The sequence below is a fragment of the Trachinotus anak genome, unplaced genomic scaffold (genome assembly GCF_046630095.1).
Source record: "Trachinotus anak isolate AG129_WGS33_773 ecotype Australia unplaced genomic scaffold, CSIRO_AGI_Tana_v1 ptg000019l, whole genome shotgun sequence".
NCBI classification, from domain to species: Eukaryota; Metazoa; Chordata; class Actinopteri; order Carangiformes; family Carangidae; genus Trachinotus; species Trachinotus anak.
The window spans coordinates 18,589,843-18,608,371 of NW_027273870.1; the positions used below are offsets into that span (position 1 = coordinate 18,589,843).

The window sequence follows — 18,529 nt, forward strand, 5'->3', positions numbered from 1 at the left end:
TAGTAGCCACATTGTGTTCATATATTGATACCTGTCACTTGAGAATCTCTCATAAAAAAAAAAAATCATGAATAAATAAATACAGTTATTAAGACTGTTAAGCTGAGTCACCAAATTAACTCATAATGTTGTAATGTATGTTGGCTCGTTGTGTTTTTTGTTAGTCTGACAAAAGATTCGACTAAGAAACTATCTGGGAAATTGAATGTGAAATTAAGTTAAACATTACACAATATATGTATTTTTGTGAAAACAGTGTGGACACAAGGAAAAATAATTTTAGCTGAAAATTTAAAGCTCAATTATCATATGTTTATATATGGAATATATTTCTTGCTGTTTGGATGAGTTCTTTTTAACCCATTTCTATCTGGGTTCTGATATGGTAATGCAATTAAATGACCAAATATTGTAATAAAATTGGGCACTTGTGTACACTTTTATTGTATTATTATTATTATCATTATCATTATCATTATCATTATCATTATCATTATCATTATTATTATTATTATTAGCAGAAGCAGTAGTTGTAGTAGTAGTAGTAGTAGTATTCACTTTTGAATTTTATTAAACAAAATGTTAGGGGCAACCATAGAATGTATATAAAAAGGGCGCAACGCTGCTGCAGAGCAACCGTTGCCAGGAAGTGACGTTACGTAGTAACTAGGCACCATGTCAAGCTCACGGCATCCAGCTATAGAAGCACGCTAAAGAAGATTTGGCTTTGCATGCAGGTTTTGCGGTTTGTTTATTCGTCTTCTCAGGTGAATAAATCTTCTTTAAAGAACCAAGAGCACCTGTAACGTGAAATACCGTTTGTCGTGCGACCCTTCGAGAGGTAAGATGTGGTTGCCATACAGCTAAAGTTAGCTAACCTAAACATATAGTTGAAGTAAGTTAGTAAGGCTAGCCAGCGATCGACCTCGAAGTATACAATATGAGGTAGAAAATTAAATGATGCTTTGTCTTCATGGTGTTTTTAAAGGGTTAACTGTTATGAACTACGTGGAGAATAGTGTCTTTATTGACCGTAATTTATCATTACCATGGCTGTATCTGTCCAAATCCCATGCTAACTTTGCTTGTAATGCTATAGCCGTATGCGTAAAGTGTTGGTATATAACTAATAACGATGCGTTTATTCATTAGTATTTCACTTTTTATGAGACATACCTTAAAGTAGCCATGTCATTGTCTTTGCAGGTTTTAGCTCCTCAACTACAAATCATGCACAGTATACTATCATGCATTTTTGTTCACCATTTTAAAATGCATCTCAAAGAGTTTTATGTTTTCATTTGTGAGGATGTTTGTATGTTTCCTGCAGCCACTGGTTTCCATATATGTCTTGAAAGTGTGCAAATTCTGCTTGAGATCTCTATGGAGTATGTCTTTCTTGATGCACCCTACAAAAGAGAGAAAGATTAACTTTCTATTGATCAGCTAACTGGTTAATTGACTAATACTGTTAGCTAGCATGTCACAGAGAAGATCTGCATCAAGTCTGAAATCATTTCTTGCTGATGTTATATAATTGTTGTGCAATAACGCAGGTTTTAAGTGCATCTTGAAAAGTCTAGCCTGATACCTTACATTTAATGCAGACTTGATTTTTTTCACTGGATTGAATACACAACTAAATAAAGTTTCTCCAGTTTGCTAACAGATTGCAACAGAATGCAGTGGCTTGGTAAAAGAAAAAAGCATTTAATCTCTGAAACACAGAGTGGTTAGCTGTAATGTAGCTTTCTTTTAATGATTGAATGATCTCAATCTTATACTATTCTACAGGTTCCGTGTGCAAGGCCAGACTGTCATGTTCAACCCCAGTGAACTAGACGGTGAAGTGGATCATTCGTTTTTTGATAGTGACTGTGATGATGGTGGAATCAGCAGGGATAGAGGAAAAAAATTGGAGAGCCCACCAGCACACGAGAGGCTTCATGCAAAACAGACTGACAAAACAAAAGATGGTTTGTCCCCCAGGACTGATGGGGCAAATAAACACCTGAAGAAAGTGAACAAAAACAGAAGCTGGGTGGAAAGGAAAGAGAACAGCTACCAATCAAAGGAAGAAGAGAGGAGCAGGGCATCCAACGTGTCATCTGTTGCCTCTACATCAGATAAAGTCATCAATAATAGCAGTGATAGTGAGGATGATTACAATTTGCACTCTAAAAGGTCCAGTGGGATATTTATGGCTTTGTTGGCTAAGGGAGGGGAGATCCATGATAAGGATGTGTACAATCAGAGCCCCAATGAGACTGAAGAAGAAGAATCACTCTCCAGTGCCAAACACTCGAAAAGGAGAAATAAACAATCGCCTAAAAAACTGATTAGAAATAGGCACACGAGAAGTTCACGCCCCACTTCAACCAAGGTAGGTGTAGATGCAGACTCAGAAAGCTCTTCTAGCAGTAGCAGTGGGAGAAGCAGTTTAGGGTCCCCCACCCTTCCCAAACCCAAGAAGTCTTCTTTATCCCCTGGAGAGAGAGGGGCCAGAGTGGGCTCAGCAGGATCTCAGGATTTGCCTGCCAGCCATGCAGAGGAGTCAGATGATACAGTGACAGATGTGAGCCCCCTCTCCTCTCCTGACATCAGCCCTCTGCAGTCGCTGGACCTGAACCACACAGAGGCTGAAGAGGGAGGCCTTAAAGAGCAGCAGCATGAGAGTGTGCCCTCCAGTGGCCTCAGCAATATACATCAGGATGAGGACTCAGATAAGGATGTGGATGAGAGTGAGTAAAGCTGTTATTTCTATACTATTACCAGTAGTTCCCAGCCTTTTTGGCTCATGGAAAACAAAACTATTCAGAATTTTAAAGAAAAAAAATGGAAAGAAATTAGAGAAAAAAATATGCACCTGTTGAAGGTGGTTGTGACTCCTAGATTAGGAACCAGTGCTCTGTACTTTAAGTGCTTGTTTAGTTTTGAGTGTAATTAGTTATTTATCTTATTTACTGTATTATGCACATACACATGTCCAGCACACATTGAATTATATGACATGAGAAATACCACTGCAATGTTTGAATATTTGTAAAGCAAGAAAACAATTTCTTAAATTTAACACCATTACACTGCAAATAAAGAACTTTGTTTTCTGTACCAAACTGAACAAGTATAATTTTCCACAAAAAGGTTCCCTTTCTTGAACACGGCTCATGTTTTTCATAATCATCCATCCAGAAGAACTCATTAGAAATTATGTACATTTTACTAAAAACACTGCCTTTAAATCAACAGTGATAAAACAACCAATAGACGTCATCTTCAAGCTCACCTAAATCACAAAAAGCTTTTCTCTTCTGGGAGATCACTGAATCTGTCTTTTTGAATAGCTAATGGTAATGTACCCGAATACCATTATGCACACAAACATCTTTGACTTTGAGTAAAATTTTGCTTTACATTAAGTTCTACGCTGTAGTTGTTTATTATGAAACACTGTTTGGATTTTAGGTCACTACTACACTTGATTCACTCTTGAATCAAAGGACCATTTCAACATTGCATAAAACACAATAACTCTTCTAAGGGCAGATAAAGATACTGTAACCGTTGTCCTTTTCATCACTCAGGCTCTCTCAGTTCAGAGAGTCAGCTTGGAGGTAAACTGGTCTTCCACTGTCCTGGAGGAAGAAACAGGAAGAACTACTCATTCACCAACGATGAGGTCCGTCGTATAGATCGAGAGAACCAGCGACTTCTTAGGGAGCTGTCACGCCTTTCTCCAGGGCCCAGACCAGAAAGTGCAGCTGGGAAGAAAACCAATATGGCCAGTAACTCGCCTCTCATTCGCCTCTCTCACAGTGCACTCAGCAGGCAGCGGGAACAGCAACGCATTGAGAGGGAGAACCTGGTGAGTTTTGCTGCTTCAGTTGCAACTTGATACTTGATGATTTACTTATTTTTAGCATTAATCAATCTCCATGATAGTATATTACCATTCATGGCAACATCTGGTTGAAAAATCATTGTGCAGTTTATGTATTCAGCATTATTTGTACTTTTTCATATTTATTTATTTCCTATATTAGAATTAGGTTTCCTGGGATCATCAGCAGACATCAGTTGGGTAGTATGTAATCAGTGAAAGGTGATAGGGAGGTCATGGTTTTGATTGCCTTTGGTATACAGCTTTGACATCAAATCTGAGGCCAGTGTGAGACTAAATGTGTGCTTTGAGTGTTTAGGTGGCTCCTGTGCCTAAGTAGTAAACCGACTATATTGACTGAGGGCAATTTTCAGATTGGACCTTTGACACATTGTGTACTATATTAAAAAAATAGACTAGTCCTTACTAGCAGCAAGGGAAGAACTACATTCAGTTTCATTCAGAAAGGTCTGCTGCAAAGGGAAGGGAAGATCACATTCCACTACTTTGCACCTTTGGAATGAATTATAGAGAAAGACTTAAAAGTCTCATGTTTGTCGGATTTCAAATGTTTCAACTTCAAATCTGTAGTATTTAATAATGTCTATGATTGACTCTGATGTCTTTTTTGTTGTAACTGATTGTGTTTATTGTGTGTGTTTATCCTTTTGCTGTATCTGGCTATATTTGTTTTTCTTTTTCTCTTTTGTACTCAGGTTTCGAAAAAGCTGTAGATCTCAGTGAAATTACCTCATTAATGAAAAGTTATATGAGAATATATAGTGGTGAGTTTTCATAATGCTAAAATCTAATATGACAGATAATTGATTAAGTTAGTACTGGGTAGTATGTGATAGTGATGTTGCTTTGTCTTTAGAGATTCTACTTTTCTTATCTGAGTGAAATATGTAGCTGCTGTTGGCTTTTTGAATATTAACTTCTGTCATTAACAATTTTGAACTGTCTGTTGTATAATTCGTGTAACACAACGCTTTAATCTCAGAGACAGATGTGTCAACGATACATTCAGTTGACGTGATCCACTAAACTATGTTACTGCATCAGTAATTTACACCAAAACATGTAAGCATGTCAGTGTATCACCTATTGAGGATTGTTTCAATGAAACATCCTTGTAATTGGTTTTAATTAACCAAGAGAATCTGTAATTTAAGCACAGTGAGTAATCAGTCATAACTTTCATACAATAAATGCACATATTTTTGTAGCTTTAGTCTCTGTGTGCATTACAGCATAATTTTATGCCAGTATATTATTTTTTTTTCATTTTAACATGTGTATATATAGATATATTTAAGGATACTAGTTAGACAGCTACGAGTTGATTGGGTTGGGTTAGTGTCAGTCTGAGTGTGTCCCGCATGAAAGCAGACACGGATGGACTTGGACAGATAGCAGCAGGTGGCAGGCTAGCAGCAGCACCACCACAGAGTGACATTAAAAGACAGCTCAGCCTCTGCAGCTTCAGCCTCTCACTTCATATATTTACTCTGCTTTACCACTTAATGATAAAATACAGCAGTGTTTACAAAAGATTCAGGGAATTAAAATTGGATTAACCATTTTCAGCCAACAGTGACAGCAGCAGTGTGTTACTGTTATTAAGTGAATACAGAAAAGTTTATTTTCTTTTACTGTCACTTACTGTATGTTTCTTATTATTACTGATTTGACAACTTTCATTATTGTTATTGTTATCAGGGATTATTTTCCAATCATTTGCAGTACAGACAGTTCTCCCTCTTGATTCCATCTCTCCACATTGTCAGGGGTGCTGTTCCCCCTCTCTATTCTTAGAGTAGACTAAGTAATTGAATCTGCCGTGTGATCAGCGTATCCACCCCACACATCACACATGTAAGACACCCCATTTGTCCTGCACAAGTAGAACTAGTTATACCATGTATTTCAAGATTGGTCAGTTACACAATATACTTAATTTTCTGTCCAAGAAGTGATGTTAATATAGAGGGAAGAGATTTTAAAATAATCACACATTGGAAAAGCAGTAGGTGACCAGTCTGTCTGCAATTACTGTAGAAATCCATAGTATCTTTTTATGACCTCTTGAGAATTTGTGAACTTCAGTGGAACAGTCTCTTGACTATTGAGCTTTTTGCTAGTTGCATTGCTTCATATAGAGTTTTTGCTTACTGGCGGATTTTTGCACAGCATGCATGTGGGAGTGTGACTGCATGTATGACATTCAGCCACTTGCCTACACTGTTGTGCTTCATGCTGTTTGGTTGTGTATGCTGTGAAGTACCTTTTTATGTTTTCGTAATTTAATTGGAAATTGTAGATTGGGGACTAGTTTGTGGTTAATTTCTGCCCTTTATTTTATTTTATGAATGATATAAACATTTCTTGTTATTGTGTGTTATATACTGCAATTCAGTAAATGAGTGAATTAGTCAATAAGTCAAATACTTTTACATAATACTTCCGCTTATGAGCCTTTCTGCATATTTAGGCTTTCTTGCTGAATTCAGGCATAACACACTGTCAGAGGCACTGAGAACTTTTGAGCATATACAGTACTGTGCAAAATTTTCAGGCACATACTAAAAGTAAAGTGGGGATTCTTTCACAATATTGCCATGAATATTTTTTATTTATCAGTTCACAAAGTGCAGTAAACAGAAAAACCAGATCAATGTTTGGTGTGACAACCCTTTGCCTTTAAAACAGCACCAGTTCTCCTCTGTACACTTGAGCACAGTTTTTCAAGGCACTTGGCAGATAGGTTGTTCTAAACATCTTGCCACATTTCTTCCGTCAGTATAGGCTGTCTCATTGTCTTCTGTCTCTTCGTGGGATCCCAGACTGACTCCACAATGTTGAGACTGTTTCAAGACTCCTTATTCTTCTTGTCACTGAGGATAGTTTTTTATGACTCTGGCTGTTTGGTTGGGGTTATTGCCATGCTGCAGATCGAATTTTGGGGTTATCAGACACCGTGATGACATTGTGTGATAGATAAGAATCTAAACATCAAAAGTGCTCAGGACTGTATATTGAAGCACTCCATGTACAAAATTAAAACCATGATTGATAGCTTTACCAAGAATACTTTTGAACTGATCTCCTTTATATGCCCTCCTCTTTTAGAGTTGATTATGACTAAAAAAATATGTCTTGGAATGGGTTCTCAACATATGAAAAATGTATGTGTTTCTTACAGGCTTTCCTGAAGAGACTGGAGTCTGTCAAGCCTACACCTGGCCTGAGGCGCTCAGAGCAAATGGCAGACTACCAACGCCAAGCCGGGTACCTTGGCACTCCTTCATACCCCATGTGTGAGACCACTTCAAAGAAAAAGAGGCCTACCAGCAGGACAAACTCAGGTAGGTGATTTGTTTCTTGATATAAAACACTTTTAAATAATTTATACACCCTAAGGAGTATGATAACATGGGGATGCTCATACAAGGTCTTCAGCTACACATGATATAAAAAAAAAAGCATGTGCCTTCTTGTCCATCTCTCTGCCGAGTTCCATATTTCATGTGCATGATTAAAACATGGGGACCAGGAGATGTGGATTATCACTTTAAGGCAAACCATTTTGTGAGGTAGTCCAGCATAAAAGCACCTGTGGACCCAACCCTCACTGAGAGTTTTGATTCCCCAAGAGCACCAACAGAAGTGTGTGTAGTCATTTTGCTGCAGGCCGGTGCTGTTTGAATGTGGTGATTTAATCAAGATAAACAAAGAGGATCAACATGTGGCACTGTGCTGCGTAGCACTGCTCAGAGTGGAAGCATATTTATCACACAGCTGACCTGCTGCCTTCAGATGGCTACAGAGGTTTAATTAACAGAAGGAGAAGACTTTCAGGCACTGTAAAGCAGCTGCAGATGACTTATGCCGGTAAGAAACACCCACTAATACATAGATCAGTAACAACTTCTTCACTGATGTTCCAATTTTGTGAACTTAATATTCTTGCAGGGTTCAAGAGTCAGTACTTTAAATCATATGCCAATAGTAGATCCAGGGTGCTAAATGACAATAAGATGCTTTACTGACGATTAAACACGATTTTGCTTGTGTCTGATTGTGTGTGTGTTTACCCGCACTGTACCTTTTTGTTGTGGCTGAAATGTTGAAATATTACATGTAAAATAAATACAAAAAAATGTTTAGTATCTACTTTGAATATGTGATGGTAAGTCAGTAATCAGAGTATATCTCTCTGTCATCCGCACCAGCAGGTTCCAGGTCAGCCAGTTCTGCCCACCATAGCTCCAGAACAGTTTCCACCATGGACTCCAGCAGCACACCTGTACCCAGGTCAAAAAAACTGAGTGCAGCCCGAGCAGCCTGGTGCTAAAGGCACTGTTGTTTCCAGACATCTAATCTACTAAGAAGCCAATCACTGGTTCCCCTTAATGAAAGGTCACGTGTCGAAGGTACGAAGTTCAAAGGATCTTTATCTTTCAGCATACCTTTAATTCACTTTATCAGCTATTCAGTGATTGTGTTGTCATGATCATAGATCATAAAGACAATAGACATTTTTATGCTCCTTGATGCTGAAATATTGCAAATGCTTCTCTGGGCTCAAAGCTATTGTAATGCACTTGGATAGTTCAACTGTGGCTTCTGAATACTGCATTAAGTCTTCACAACAGTTATCTTGCTGTATTTTTGAGGAAAATATTGCCTTTCTCCAACAGTCGTGTTGAAATTATACAAATAAACAGTTCATTGTTTACCATTTCAGTAAGTGACGCAAGTTTCAAATAAATCTTTTTATTTTAAATCTGCAGTTTTTTGTTTGCCGCCTTCTCTCACACTTGTACAATTTGTGATGGACTAAAAAATTATGTTTTTAAAAAATTAAAATTTTATTTGGAAGTTGATTTTTGGTGTTATGTGTATGATGTTTACAAATTCAAACAGGGGAATGGTGGACATTAAATCATTGTCTAAACTCTTTTCTAAGAAAACACCCTTGTGACCAGTTTGTACCAATCGGACACATCACATACACAAAACATGATTCTTTAATCATTGTTTGGTTAGGAGAGTAGCTGTACATTAAACTACTCAGTGTATTTCTGTGCCACTCATAACGTTGAATATTTTTGAAAAGGTTCTTTACAAGGCCAAAAATGCTGTGGTACAAGCCCTTCTGCTACTTTATGCTGGATGTCTTTTATCGACGGTGCAGGTGTCAGAGCAAAACATGGATGAACAGAAATCATCTTTCGAATTAAAATCCTATTGTATTTTAACTGTATTGTTTTAAATAGGCATTTTCACTGAACACAGTTTGACATGCCATAGTAGGACAAGCACAGGTGTTTGATGGCTGAATTCTATTTAGCTGCTTAAATTTCAGCTTCCTGGTGTTGTACATGCTGGTTCACTGTCACACTGCCATGACCTACCGGGGAACTTGTTAACAACTGGGCTTTTCCTTCTATGACAAGTCAGAATATCTGCTGTGAAAAATACCTTTGTAACTGCAGATAACAGGTTGCCATGACTACAGAACATGCATCAAAAAGACTGGACTATTAGACTAATAAATCTTTATTCTTAATAAAATGGGGAGGGACACATGGGTCAGAGTGGTCACAAAGTAACAACACATGGGCCTCCGCAACTGCTTTACAAACTGACTCTAACATGAGGAGCAAATGGCGGGTGGAGACGTCATCCTTTGCATCATCACAACATCTCCACTGAACCACTGGCTTGACTTTGCCACACTGAAAGTTTGTGCCTTTTGGCACGTCGTAGATGGGATATATACAGATTTCTGAGGAGGCATGTTAACCCAGGTTATCTTCCATCCCCTGAGCTGTTGCAGAACAGCACATGCCCACATTGTAATTCACCACAAGCTGTTATCACTCTATCACAAGAATTAAGACTTAAACAAAGCGAAGGGTTTCCTTTGGGACTGGGAGATTAGAAAGTTTAGTACGTGAACTTCTTGATCTCGTCGTACAACACCAACACAAAGGCACCACCCATGCCTCTGATCACGTTGGACCATGCACCCTTGAAGAAGGCTTTTCCTCCCTCGTCCTTGAGGATCTTGCTCCAGCAGTCGATTGTGCCCTTGTACATGATATCAGCTGTGGAAATTGAAACATAGACAGTGATGCGTAGTTCCCATGGATACGTGCGTAAAATGCGCAATTGGGCCATATTAATCAAATTCATCACTAAAAGGACATGGCTGATGCTCACCTCCTTTGCGTCCAGACTGCATCATCATACGACGTCTGACGGTGTCGAAGGGGTATGAGACAAGACCAGCTGCAGCGGTGACAGTCTGGGCAATCATCCAGCTCACGACGATGTGCGTGTTCTTGGGATCTGGCAGCATGCCTGTATGAGGGAGAAGTTAAGTCACTCGTTTGTCACAAGAAAGTGCACATATACAATGTTAAACACATGTTTAAGGTCAGGTCGAACAGATGTGCAGACCTTTAGCTGTGTCGAAGCATCCGAAGTAGGCCGCTCTGTAGATGATAATTCCCTGAACTGACACGTTGAACCCGAGGTAAAGACCCTTGAGGCCATCGGTCTTGAAGATTTTTGCGATGCAGTTTCCTAGACCGGTGAACTCTCTCTCAGCTGCGCCTTTACCGATGTCGGCAGCGAGTCTTGTTCTGGCGAAATCAAGGGGATAGACGAAGCAGAGCGAGGTCGCACCAGCGGCACCGCCAGATGCCAAGTTGCCAGCGAAGTAACGCCAGAACTGTGTTTTTTGATCCACACCACCGAGGAAGATCTTCTTGTACTTGTCTTTGAAGGCGAAGTTCAGGGCTTGGGTGGGGAAGTAACGGATCACATTGGCCAGGTTGCCTCTCCAGAAGGAAAGAAAGCCCTGTTCCTTCGGGATCCTATACACACAGTCCATGATTCCCTTGTACTGTGTCTCCGCGGTGATCTGTTTGCTGGCATGCTGGACCTACATACAAAGACAATAAAACATTCATTAAAAAATTACCCCATAATGTGATGGATTCCCTAGTCAAACTTTGTGCAAAGGAACTTCGCCACGCCTCATTTATTGCTGACAACAGAATTTATTGTTTTGTATTTCACTTTTGACAACTTATTGTAACCTATTATACATAATCTTAGTCAATGTTCATTTAATCATTATGTACTGTAGTTGTAGGAGCAGCCTCCAGGCACTCTCCTGACACTTGAGAATCAGCCGTGTATTAGATTACCCACTCCAAGTTAAATTTAGCAATTCACTTTCACTAAATATTACTGTGGTCGTCTGTTCTAATTGAGTAATAATTAACTTAATAAACGCATAGGCAGTATCATAAACTATTATTATGGCTCTTTTATTGAAACATATTAAGGAACTCTCGCCATCAGCAGCATCATGTCGGCAACATTGCGCAGAGCAGTGCGTAAAACCATCCCCAGATTAACGCAGGACCTCTCACGTGCCCCCTGACATTATGCACCAGATCAAATGAACCTACTTCGTGCACAATTAGACTTTTCTTCCATGAAAACAAACTCCACTTTTACATTTTGGTGTTTGGTTTATCCGCTATCCCGAATTTACGCACACTTTTACGCACAAACCGGTGAACATGCGCTCATGCTGTGGGCAACGGTTAACTCAATTATTTTACCTGCAGCAACAACTTGACTCTCTCAATTGGAGCGACAGCTGTTTTGGAGATGGCAGCGGCGATGCCACCAGCCAAAAAGTCCTTCATGAAACTAACCACCGCGTCCGACATGGTTGGATGTTTCTTGTGCAAACCTGAGACCCCTGACTGTTCCAAACCTCACCAAGGTCCTCAAGGAAACCCAACGCCCCTCCAAGTGGACGAGGCTCCTCCATCTGTCCTAATATATCAGCGCCAATTATCGCGAGAATTTTGAGTGATGGATTTGCATTTTGTCAAACAGATAAACGAGGTTGAATAAATATCCGAGGTTGAAGGTCAAGACGCCATGTTCATATCCAATGCCATATCTAAGCCGGGGACGTTTAAAGGACACAATCTGTGTAATTTGATGACAATTAAAAACAAAGATCCATTTGTACTCTAATCTAATCATCATTATGGTAATTTTTTAAAATCCAGCTAGTGAACAACCTTCTCATCCACAATCCAAACATACCCTTGTGGGGTCAACGGAGTTCCCAAAAGCCTTAAAATGAAACAAGGAATCATGGAAGTGCATCTGAAAAGGGAATCAACTGATGTTTTTACATTTTTATAGTCATCCTACAGTGTTCAGACCATTTTTAACATTTCACAGCATAGGTGTTCACATCACACCTATGCTGCTTTTGCAAATACAGCAATCACGGTGGTTTCCTTCATTTGATTATTTTCACACAAAAACATGTTTTGAGGCTACTTAGTAAAGGCAACGTAAACGTAAAGCCGATTTTCATTAAACTAAGCCAGAATGTCCCCTCAGGTGAAAAACAACCTGTTGATTCTGGGCCAGAGGTCAGGTGCTCAGGAAACTTTTTATGATAAAAGGAAAATAAGTTGAAAGCATTCAGCTGTATCACCATCCACAACTTGCTCTTTTTATTAATTTATTATTATCTATTTGCTTTTAGACTTCCCCCTTTCCACTAAGCACATGGACAGTTTTGCTGCACATCTATTTTTTGGCACCTGTCGGAAATCTGCGTCAGGTCAGCAGGAGATGAGACAGAATGACTATTTATCTTTCAAAGCGAGCATGCCTCCGGAAAACATGTCAAATAATTTTAGTCAATGCTGTTGTGAAATATCGCACCGGAGATCTGATTCTGACTGACTTGAGACGTGAGATAACACAAGATCTGAGATTAAAACGCAATTTGATCCAAACTGGTGATCCGGCCAACTTGGCTTGGTTATGTTCCACTGAAGAGACGTTGGACATAACGTACTACAGCCCCCAGTCCTCTAGTGCGGCTGGATTACAAGACTACTCCATTCATATAATTAGAAAACAAATACGACTTTCAGTTGACTTTCAGCATTTTTACAGTAAAAAGACATGTCTTTACAAACAAATCAGGTAGACTAATAACAGTAGGCCTGCGTGTCAATATCGTTAGCCTACAGCAAAAAATATACATATTCTCAAAGACTGACTTAATTACACTAAAATGAAAATTCTGTTAAATAAGCGAAGCTGTTTTTGAGGTTTCATCCTCTCGGTCTTCTTTTCAGGACTTTAACCACCTCTCCATAACCACTCGGTGGCGCTCTTTGACTGTGTGGTTTCATTGGCAAACTAAAAGTATGAAGATGTTTCCTAAAGAGTTAATATCAAACTAGTAAAACTCAGTACAAATACTAATAGTATTACTACTAACTAATATTATAATTAATACCAATACTTATCATAGTATATAAAATCTAGTGCTTGATGGCAGGAAATGTTACAGGATGTTCTGTGATGTTAGATGTCACTACCCATATTTTTATACAACTGATGATATTTTATTTTGTTTTTATAAATTATTCTTATTTTAGAATTATATTTAAATAGCTCTTGAGGGGACTCTGTTGCTAACAGGATGAAAACAACTTTGAGACCTGTTGTCATAATCCTATTCAATCTATACAGACTGAATTGTGCTAACTGAGTCTAGTATGCACCATGGTGTTAGTATGCAGGTTCTCCAACCTCCATGCTGCTGCATCTAGACTGTTCAGTGGGTGGCACTAGAGAGCTATGTTACATTCAGGGGCATCACTAACCTCCCACCGAGCAAATGTGGTACCCAGTGAAACAGGTGTTTTTTTTTTTTCTCGTTTACTCCACCCTCCACGCACAACAATACAAATAATGCACCACTTTACTTGTTCCCCACAGGGAAACACTCTTAAGTAGCTCCCACCAGCCAGGTCAGAGGTCAGGCTCAGCTGCAGGGCTGCAACCTAAGATCTGGTTAGAGATTCAGCATCTTGTTCATCTTGTTGCCTTCAGTAAGGCAGGTGCTAGCTGACACAGGGGCTTGCACCTGCTTTCTGACAAGAAAAAGTCATACTCACAGCACATAGACTTAGACCTACTCAACTCTTGGATAAGTCGGCTTTCTCATTTCACATGTTTTTCCTCTAAAGCATCTTCACTCTGAGCTTCCATGAACAGCCTGGTTTCATACCTTTGTTTAAACATACGATTATTCATTTTAAAGAAACCGGTCAATTATCTCTCAAATGAAATTATATCTCTGTCAATGCTGGTTTGGCAATGTGAAATTAAATTACTCCTTAAATTCTCTGGACTGTACTCACAGTTCATATGTTTAGAATTTGTCAAATAACCAACCATTTTGTTGATATTGATGTAGTGTGACAGAGTTTTATGTCTGAAAACTTGTCTATCATATTATTTTCAAGATTTTTTATTTTATTTTTTATTTTTTTGTAAAACTCACCAACTGTCATTCATATAATTATTATCTAAAATTATCTAGACCATTTGCATGGTCATAGGAGACCTAGAGACATAGAGTCCAAATTATCTGGATCATAAAATTAGCTTTTCGTATTATTTCCAGAAAAAGCTTTAATTCCGTGTTTAGTGCTGTTGATACTCTTTTTGTACTGTTATTTAAATCTGATCTACATTTGCGAAAGTCGTTGCTCAGTAACCTTGGATCTTGGAGGTTGAGGGAGGGGTCATGGAGGGGGTGTGGGCTTGGATTTGCATTTTGAGTATGAAGAGCTGCAGGTGTCAGACAGTTAGACCCCCCCGCTACACACATAAACATGCACACACGCATACACAAAGCCGTTACGCACGGCTCTTACACCAATACAGTCACTGATTTTGTATGTTAAGAAGCAACTGTGAAAAGCATCTTTTTCTTCCTCTGATCCCCTACTGTCTATCTCAGACCAGTAGAGACTCGAAGATAATGGAGATTATGAATGTCAGACAGGGTTAAAACCACAGATATTAGGGTCAAAACTCACCAGCATGGGGCAACTGGTTGCTTCTGACTCCAGCAGTTTCAAACTGGTCATTTCCAGTTAGGATATTATTTCGCCATAAAATAATTGAAGTTTTGAAAACTGACATTCTGTTAAGATTGTGAAAAATAAGACGCACAGAAATGATAGTAGAGTTGAAACACAGAGGTTTTATGAAGATTTAGCACAACATTGTATAATGCTGTGTAATACCATACAATTATACACATGACATATTGTGTATAGTATTGCGCCTTTAGGTGATGCAACACAGCACCTTTTCTTCAGGGACCACATAAATATTGTCACTCAGTGAGAATATGAATTAAAACCACTGATAGCAACTCACAATTACATAATGGTCATAACAATAAAAAAAATTTAAAATTATGTCAACAATGCAGACATTCTTAAGATGAGATGACTTCATTTGGTACATCCAGTACAACAGCGATTAATAGTTTTTTGACCAAAAAAAAAAAAAAAAAAAAAAAAGTAAGAAATCGGCAGGATTTTTTTAATGCTGTACATACAAATGAAGTCTACTCAACATTATGTGTTTCTGATATACAGTAAATGATAATACAAGCAGCATTATCCTGCAGGTTTTACACAGGGATATGCATCAAGAAAAGCTCAGCTCCTTCCTAAGAGAAGATCACGTTGGCTGTTTATACCCTCACAATGCTTGATCCCATGAGTCTCCTGTTTAAAGTCACTCTAGTACAATCCTCTTGCCTCAAATCCAACAGGCTGGGATGCACACTGAGTTCTCCTGAGCAGACAGAGAGACTGAGCTCTCCAGGGCTCAGGGGGAAGGAGATTATTTAAGTGTTTCCCCTCTCTTCTCTTTGGTGGCATTATTGGCTGTTGGCCTGTTTTCATTAACGTTAAAGAGGCTGACTGAGGACAATATGAGTCAAAGGCACATGTGTGTCTGTATGGGTAAAAAAAAAAAAAGAAAGAAAGACAGCATCATGCAGCTGACGTTTCTCACCCGCAGTCAGGGCAGTGCCCATGGCAGAGCAGCCAAGGTAGACAAATACACACATAAACACACACTGCTGTGGGGAAGGAGGAGAAATCTCCATGACCAATCAGGAAGACCTGGAGACACACAGTCAGTGGGGGACGAAGGGATGGACATGGCGGGAGTGGGGGTGGAGGGTGAGCGTCGGAGAGAAAAGAGATTCAAGAAGAAACAGGGGTGGGGTGAAAATTAAAAAAGGGAGCGAAGGAATATGTGAGCAGATCTGGGGGTGAGGAAAGAGAGAGAGAAGAGTAGGAAGCCTGAGCTTGGAGGGTGGGGGTCAGTGATAATGTTTGAGTGACAGTTGTCAATGTTTGTTAATGTTATCATCCAAAATATTTAGGAGGTGACTTGGCAGAAGATGCTAGTCTCAACATCAGTTCACATGTATCTTACAGTACAAACCTAACAATACCATAAAGAGACTTTTGTTTCCCATGAATCTTTCCTCCATTAAATATTTTTACACTTAATTAACTAGTTAACAAAGCATTGTATCTGATTCAAGACACTTCAGGTATGTGTTTGAAAATAATACATACTATAAAATAAAATATACAATTGCATAGACTTGAACATTTGCTGCCAGGCTTCATAAGTGTCGCACTGTTTATACTTCAGCTCTGAAGTTGGGATTTAGGGACAGCAGAGCAGGCAGAAGCTTCACAGATTAAGTTCCCTAAATTGGATCAATTAGACAAAGCAAACTTTGCTCACAGTTCATTCTCAGGGTTTAGGTAGGCAGGATGAGAATAATTGGGATCAGTTCAAATAGAGGAGACATTGTGTGTGTGTGTGTGTGTGTGTGTGATAAGATAAATGCAGATACATGGTGTTATCTCCTGTTCATTAATCAAACAAAACAGCCTGTTAAGGGGATATTAATCTTTGCTTCAATTGTATCTTTTCTGCTTAAGAGAATGGTAATGGTGCCAAAACAAAAACAAAAACAAAAAAAACGTGAGACTCATTATTCCATAATACATCTTTGTTATGGGATTTTGTAATTGTGTTGCTCTCTTTTGCTTATATTCAAACGTCCCTGTACACTAATTTTAGTAAATGCAGGTAAAATAATTGAAACTGAGCATATATCAATCCATGTAATGCACATTATCCAGATGAAGTATTAAGTGTTATTCAACAAGGATATCAAAATATCATTCACTTCCACCAATTATTTAAGTCATTCTTGTGTATTATAAATATTAGCATGAGGAAAGGCGGCCATGGGATTTTGCAACAACCCCCACAACACAACGTGAAGCCAGAACAATAGCTCTCATGTCTTTGCTGTGACGTTTGAGTCTCTTTAACCACCCGCTACGTTGTTTTTCTTTATACCCCAAAGTGTAGAAGTTTTTTAACAGCAGCACTCATCACTCACTCATTATAAAAGAATTCCACTTGGGCTGGCGATCGCTCAAGAAGACCTCATCATTTCAGAGCAGTAATATACTTGTAGCACCCTCAAGATGATGGATCCTCACACACAAGTGTGTGAACTTCATTAATCCATTCTTCAGTCTTCTCTGAAAGACAACAACCTCTTCAAACCTCAAGGCCGTTTAAGACAGATTCTGAGCCCTCGTAACGGCCCTTAGTCCCAAATTAGCGTTGCAATTTTAGCTGTGAAATAATCTCATCTGGAATTAGGGGTTGTAATGAGGTACACTTTGTCACACAGTTTGTCAAGAGTTTAACCTGTAGTGGCTCTATTGTGCGCCTCTGCTGGTATGTATGTAAATGCATTGGTTTTCTCATGGGCATTATGTTGTAGAGAGGTTCTGCATCTTTTTCCTCATGGGGTGAACGTCTTTTATGTTCATCTTGTATTCAGTAAAAAGGGGTGACTTCACCAAATTATAAATAGGAAGACTTTAGTAAATGTAAATCCCTTGTTGTTGCATCTTCTTGATGCTGTATCTTCTTCTCTTTAGTGCACACATATTACTCAGAATATCAGCCATGTCTGCCATCATTAGAGTGTAATGGTACTTGATAAAGCTTTAGAATGAATTTTTAAAAAAGACATGTTTGCAGCATGACGTGCAGATAAACAAGCTTCTACATGGATGTTACATGAGGAACAAAATAATAAGGTTAAACTAAGGTTACAACTAATTATCATTTTTCGCTTTAAATTAATGTATTGATTATATTTTCAATTAATTGATTCATTATTGTCTATAAAAAGTTATACAATATCGGACATGGTTTTCACAAAGCCTCAGTGATCGAGGTGAATCTTCACATTGCTGTTGGTCAACCAACACTAAAACCCAAAGACGTTATTGTTTCTGTGTTAGAAACCAAGAAAAACGGCAAATCCTCACACTGTAGTGAGTGATTCCAAAAACTTTTGTCTCGGTTGTCTAACTGATTAACTGACTAATCGCTTCAGCTCTAATCAACACCTGAGACACTGAGCATTGACAGCTTCGCTAACAATTACCGTGGCGCAACCATATCGGTTATTCTGTATTGTAAAGTATTTTTGTTATATCGTGCACCCTGGATGGTATGCATATGGCTGTTGTGTTTCATCAGAAAACCTAACTAGCAAAGCAAACAGAGCAGGGAAAATCATCAGGTCACACCAGAAATCAGGTTGCCCTTTAGTTTTAGAACTGACAATATGATTTCATTACTTTAAGG

General features: G+C 38.8%; 2 protein-coding genes across 5 annotated transcripts; one reads left to right on the top strand and one right to left on the bottom strand.

Moving 5' to 3' along the window:
* The first annotated feature begins 649 nt into the window (after positions 1 to 649).
* Positions 650 to 8,877, top strand: cfap97 (cilia and flagella associated protein 97). 4 transcript variants are annotated; one of them, XM_071504400.1, is made up of 6 exons: positions 650 to 841; positions 1,795 to 2,741; positions 3,585 to 3,865; positions 7,086 to 7,248; positions 7,682 to 7,774; positions 8,116 to 8,877. In XM_071504400.1, the coding sequence occupies exons 2-6, from the start codon at positions 1,820 to 1,822 to the stop codon at positions 8,235 to 8,237; spliced, it is 1,581 nt and encodes a 526-aa protein (XP_071360501.1). In that variant the 5' UTR covers positions 650 to 841; positions 1,795 to 1,819; the 3' UTR covers positions 8,238 to 8,877. The 4 variants fall into 4 exon arrangements, with proteins under 4 accessions (XP_071360501.1, XP_071360500.1, XP_071360503.1 ...); XM_071504399.1 differs by having other exon boundaries at positions 7,682 to 8,877; XM_071504402.1 differs by lacking the exon at positions 7,682 to 7,774.
* Positions 8,878 to 9,429: 552 nt separating this feature from the next.
* Positions 9,430 to 11,723, bottom strand: slc25a4 (solute carrier family 25 member 4). Its single transcript, XM_071504404.1, has 4 exons — positions 11,530 to 11,723; positions 10,352 to 10,838; positions 10,112 to 10,252; positions 9,430 to 9,996 (listed from the first exon to the last, which is right to left on the bottom strand). Exons 1-4 carry the CDS (start codon positions 11,638 to 11,640, stop codon positions 9,836 to 9,838), a joined length of 900 nt encoding a protein of 299 aa, XP_071360505.1. The 5' UTR covers positions 11,641 to 11,723; the 3' UTR covers positions 9,430 to 9,835.
* Positions 11,724 to 18,529: the final 6,806 nt, after the last annotated feature.

Bases quoted from the DNA above. Each gene is read 5' to 3' on its own strand.
- cfap97 (XM_071504399.1), top strand. From the start codon at position 1,820: ATGTTCAACCCCAGTGAACTAGACGGTGAAGTGGATCATTCGTTTTTT. The intron at 3,866-7,085 runs GTGAGTTTTGCT...TGTTTCTTACAG, and splicing joins GCATTGAGAGGGAGAACCTG to GCTTTCCTGAAGAGACTGGA. The intron at 7,249-7,681 runs GTAGGTGATTTG...TTTATCACACAG, and splicing joins TACCAGCAGGACAAACTCAG to CTGACCTGCTGCCTTCAGAT.
- slc25a4 (XM_071504404.1), bottom strand. From the start codon at position 11,640: ATGTCGGACGCGGTGGTTAGTTTCATGAAGGACTTTTTGGCTGGTGGC. The intron at 10,839-11,529 runs GTAAAATAATTG...CTTTGTATGTAG, and splicing joins GAGTCAAGTTGTTGCTGCAG to GTCCAGCATGCCAGCAAACA. The intron at 9,997-10,111 runs GTGAGCATCAGC...CAATTTCCACAG, and splicing joins GCAGTCTGGACGCAAAGGAG to CTGATATCATGTACAAGGGC.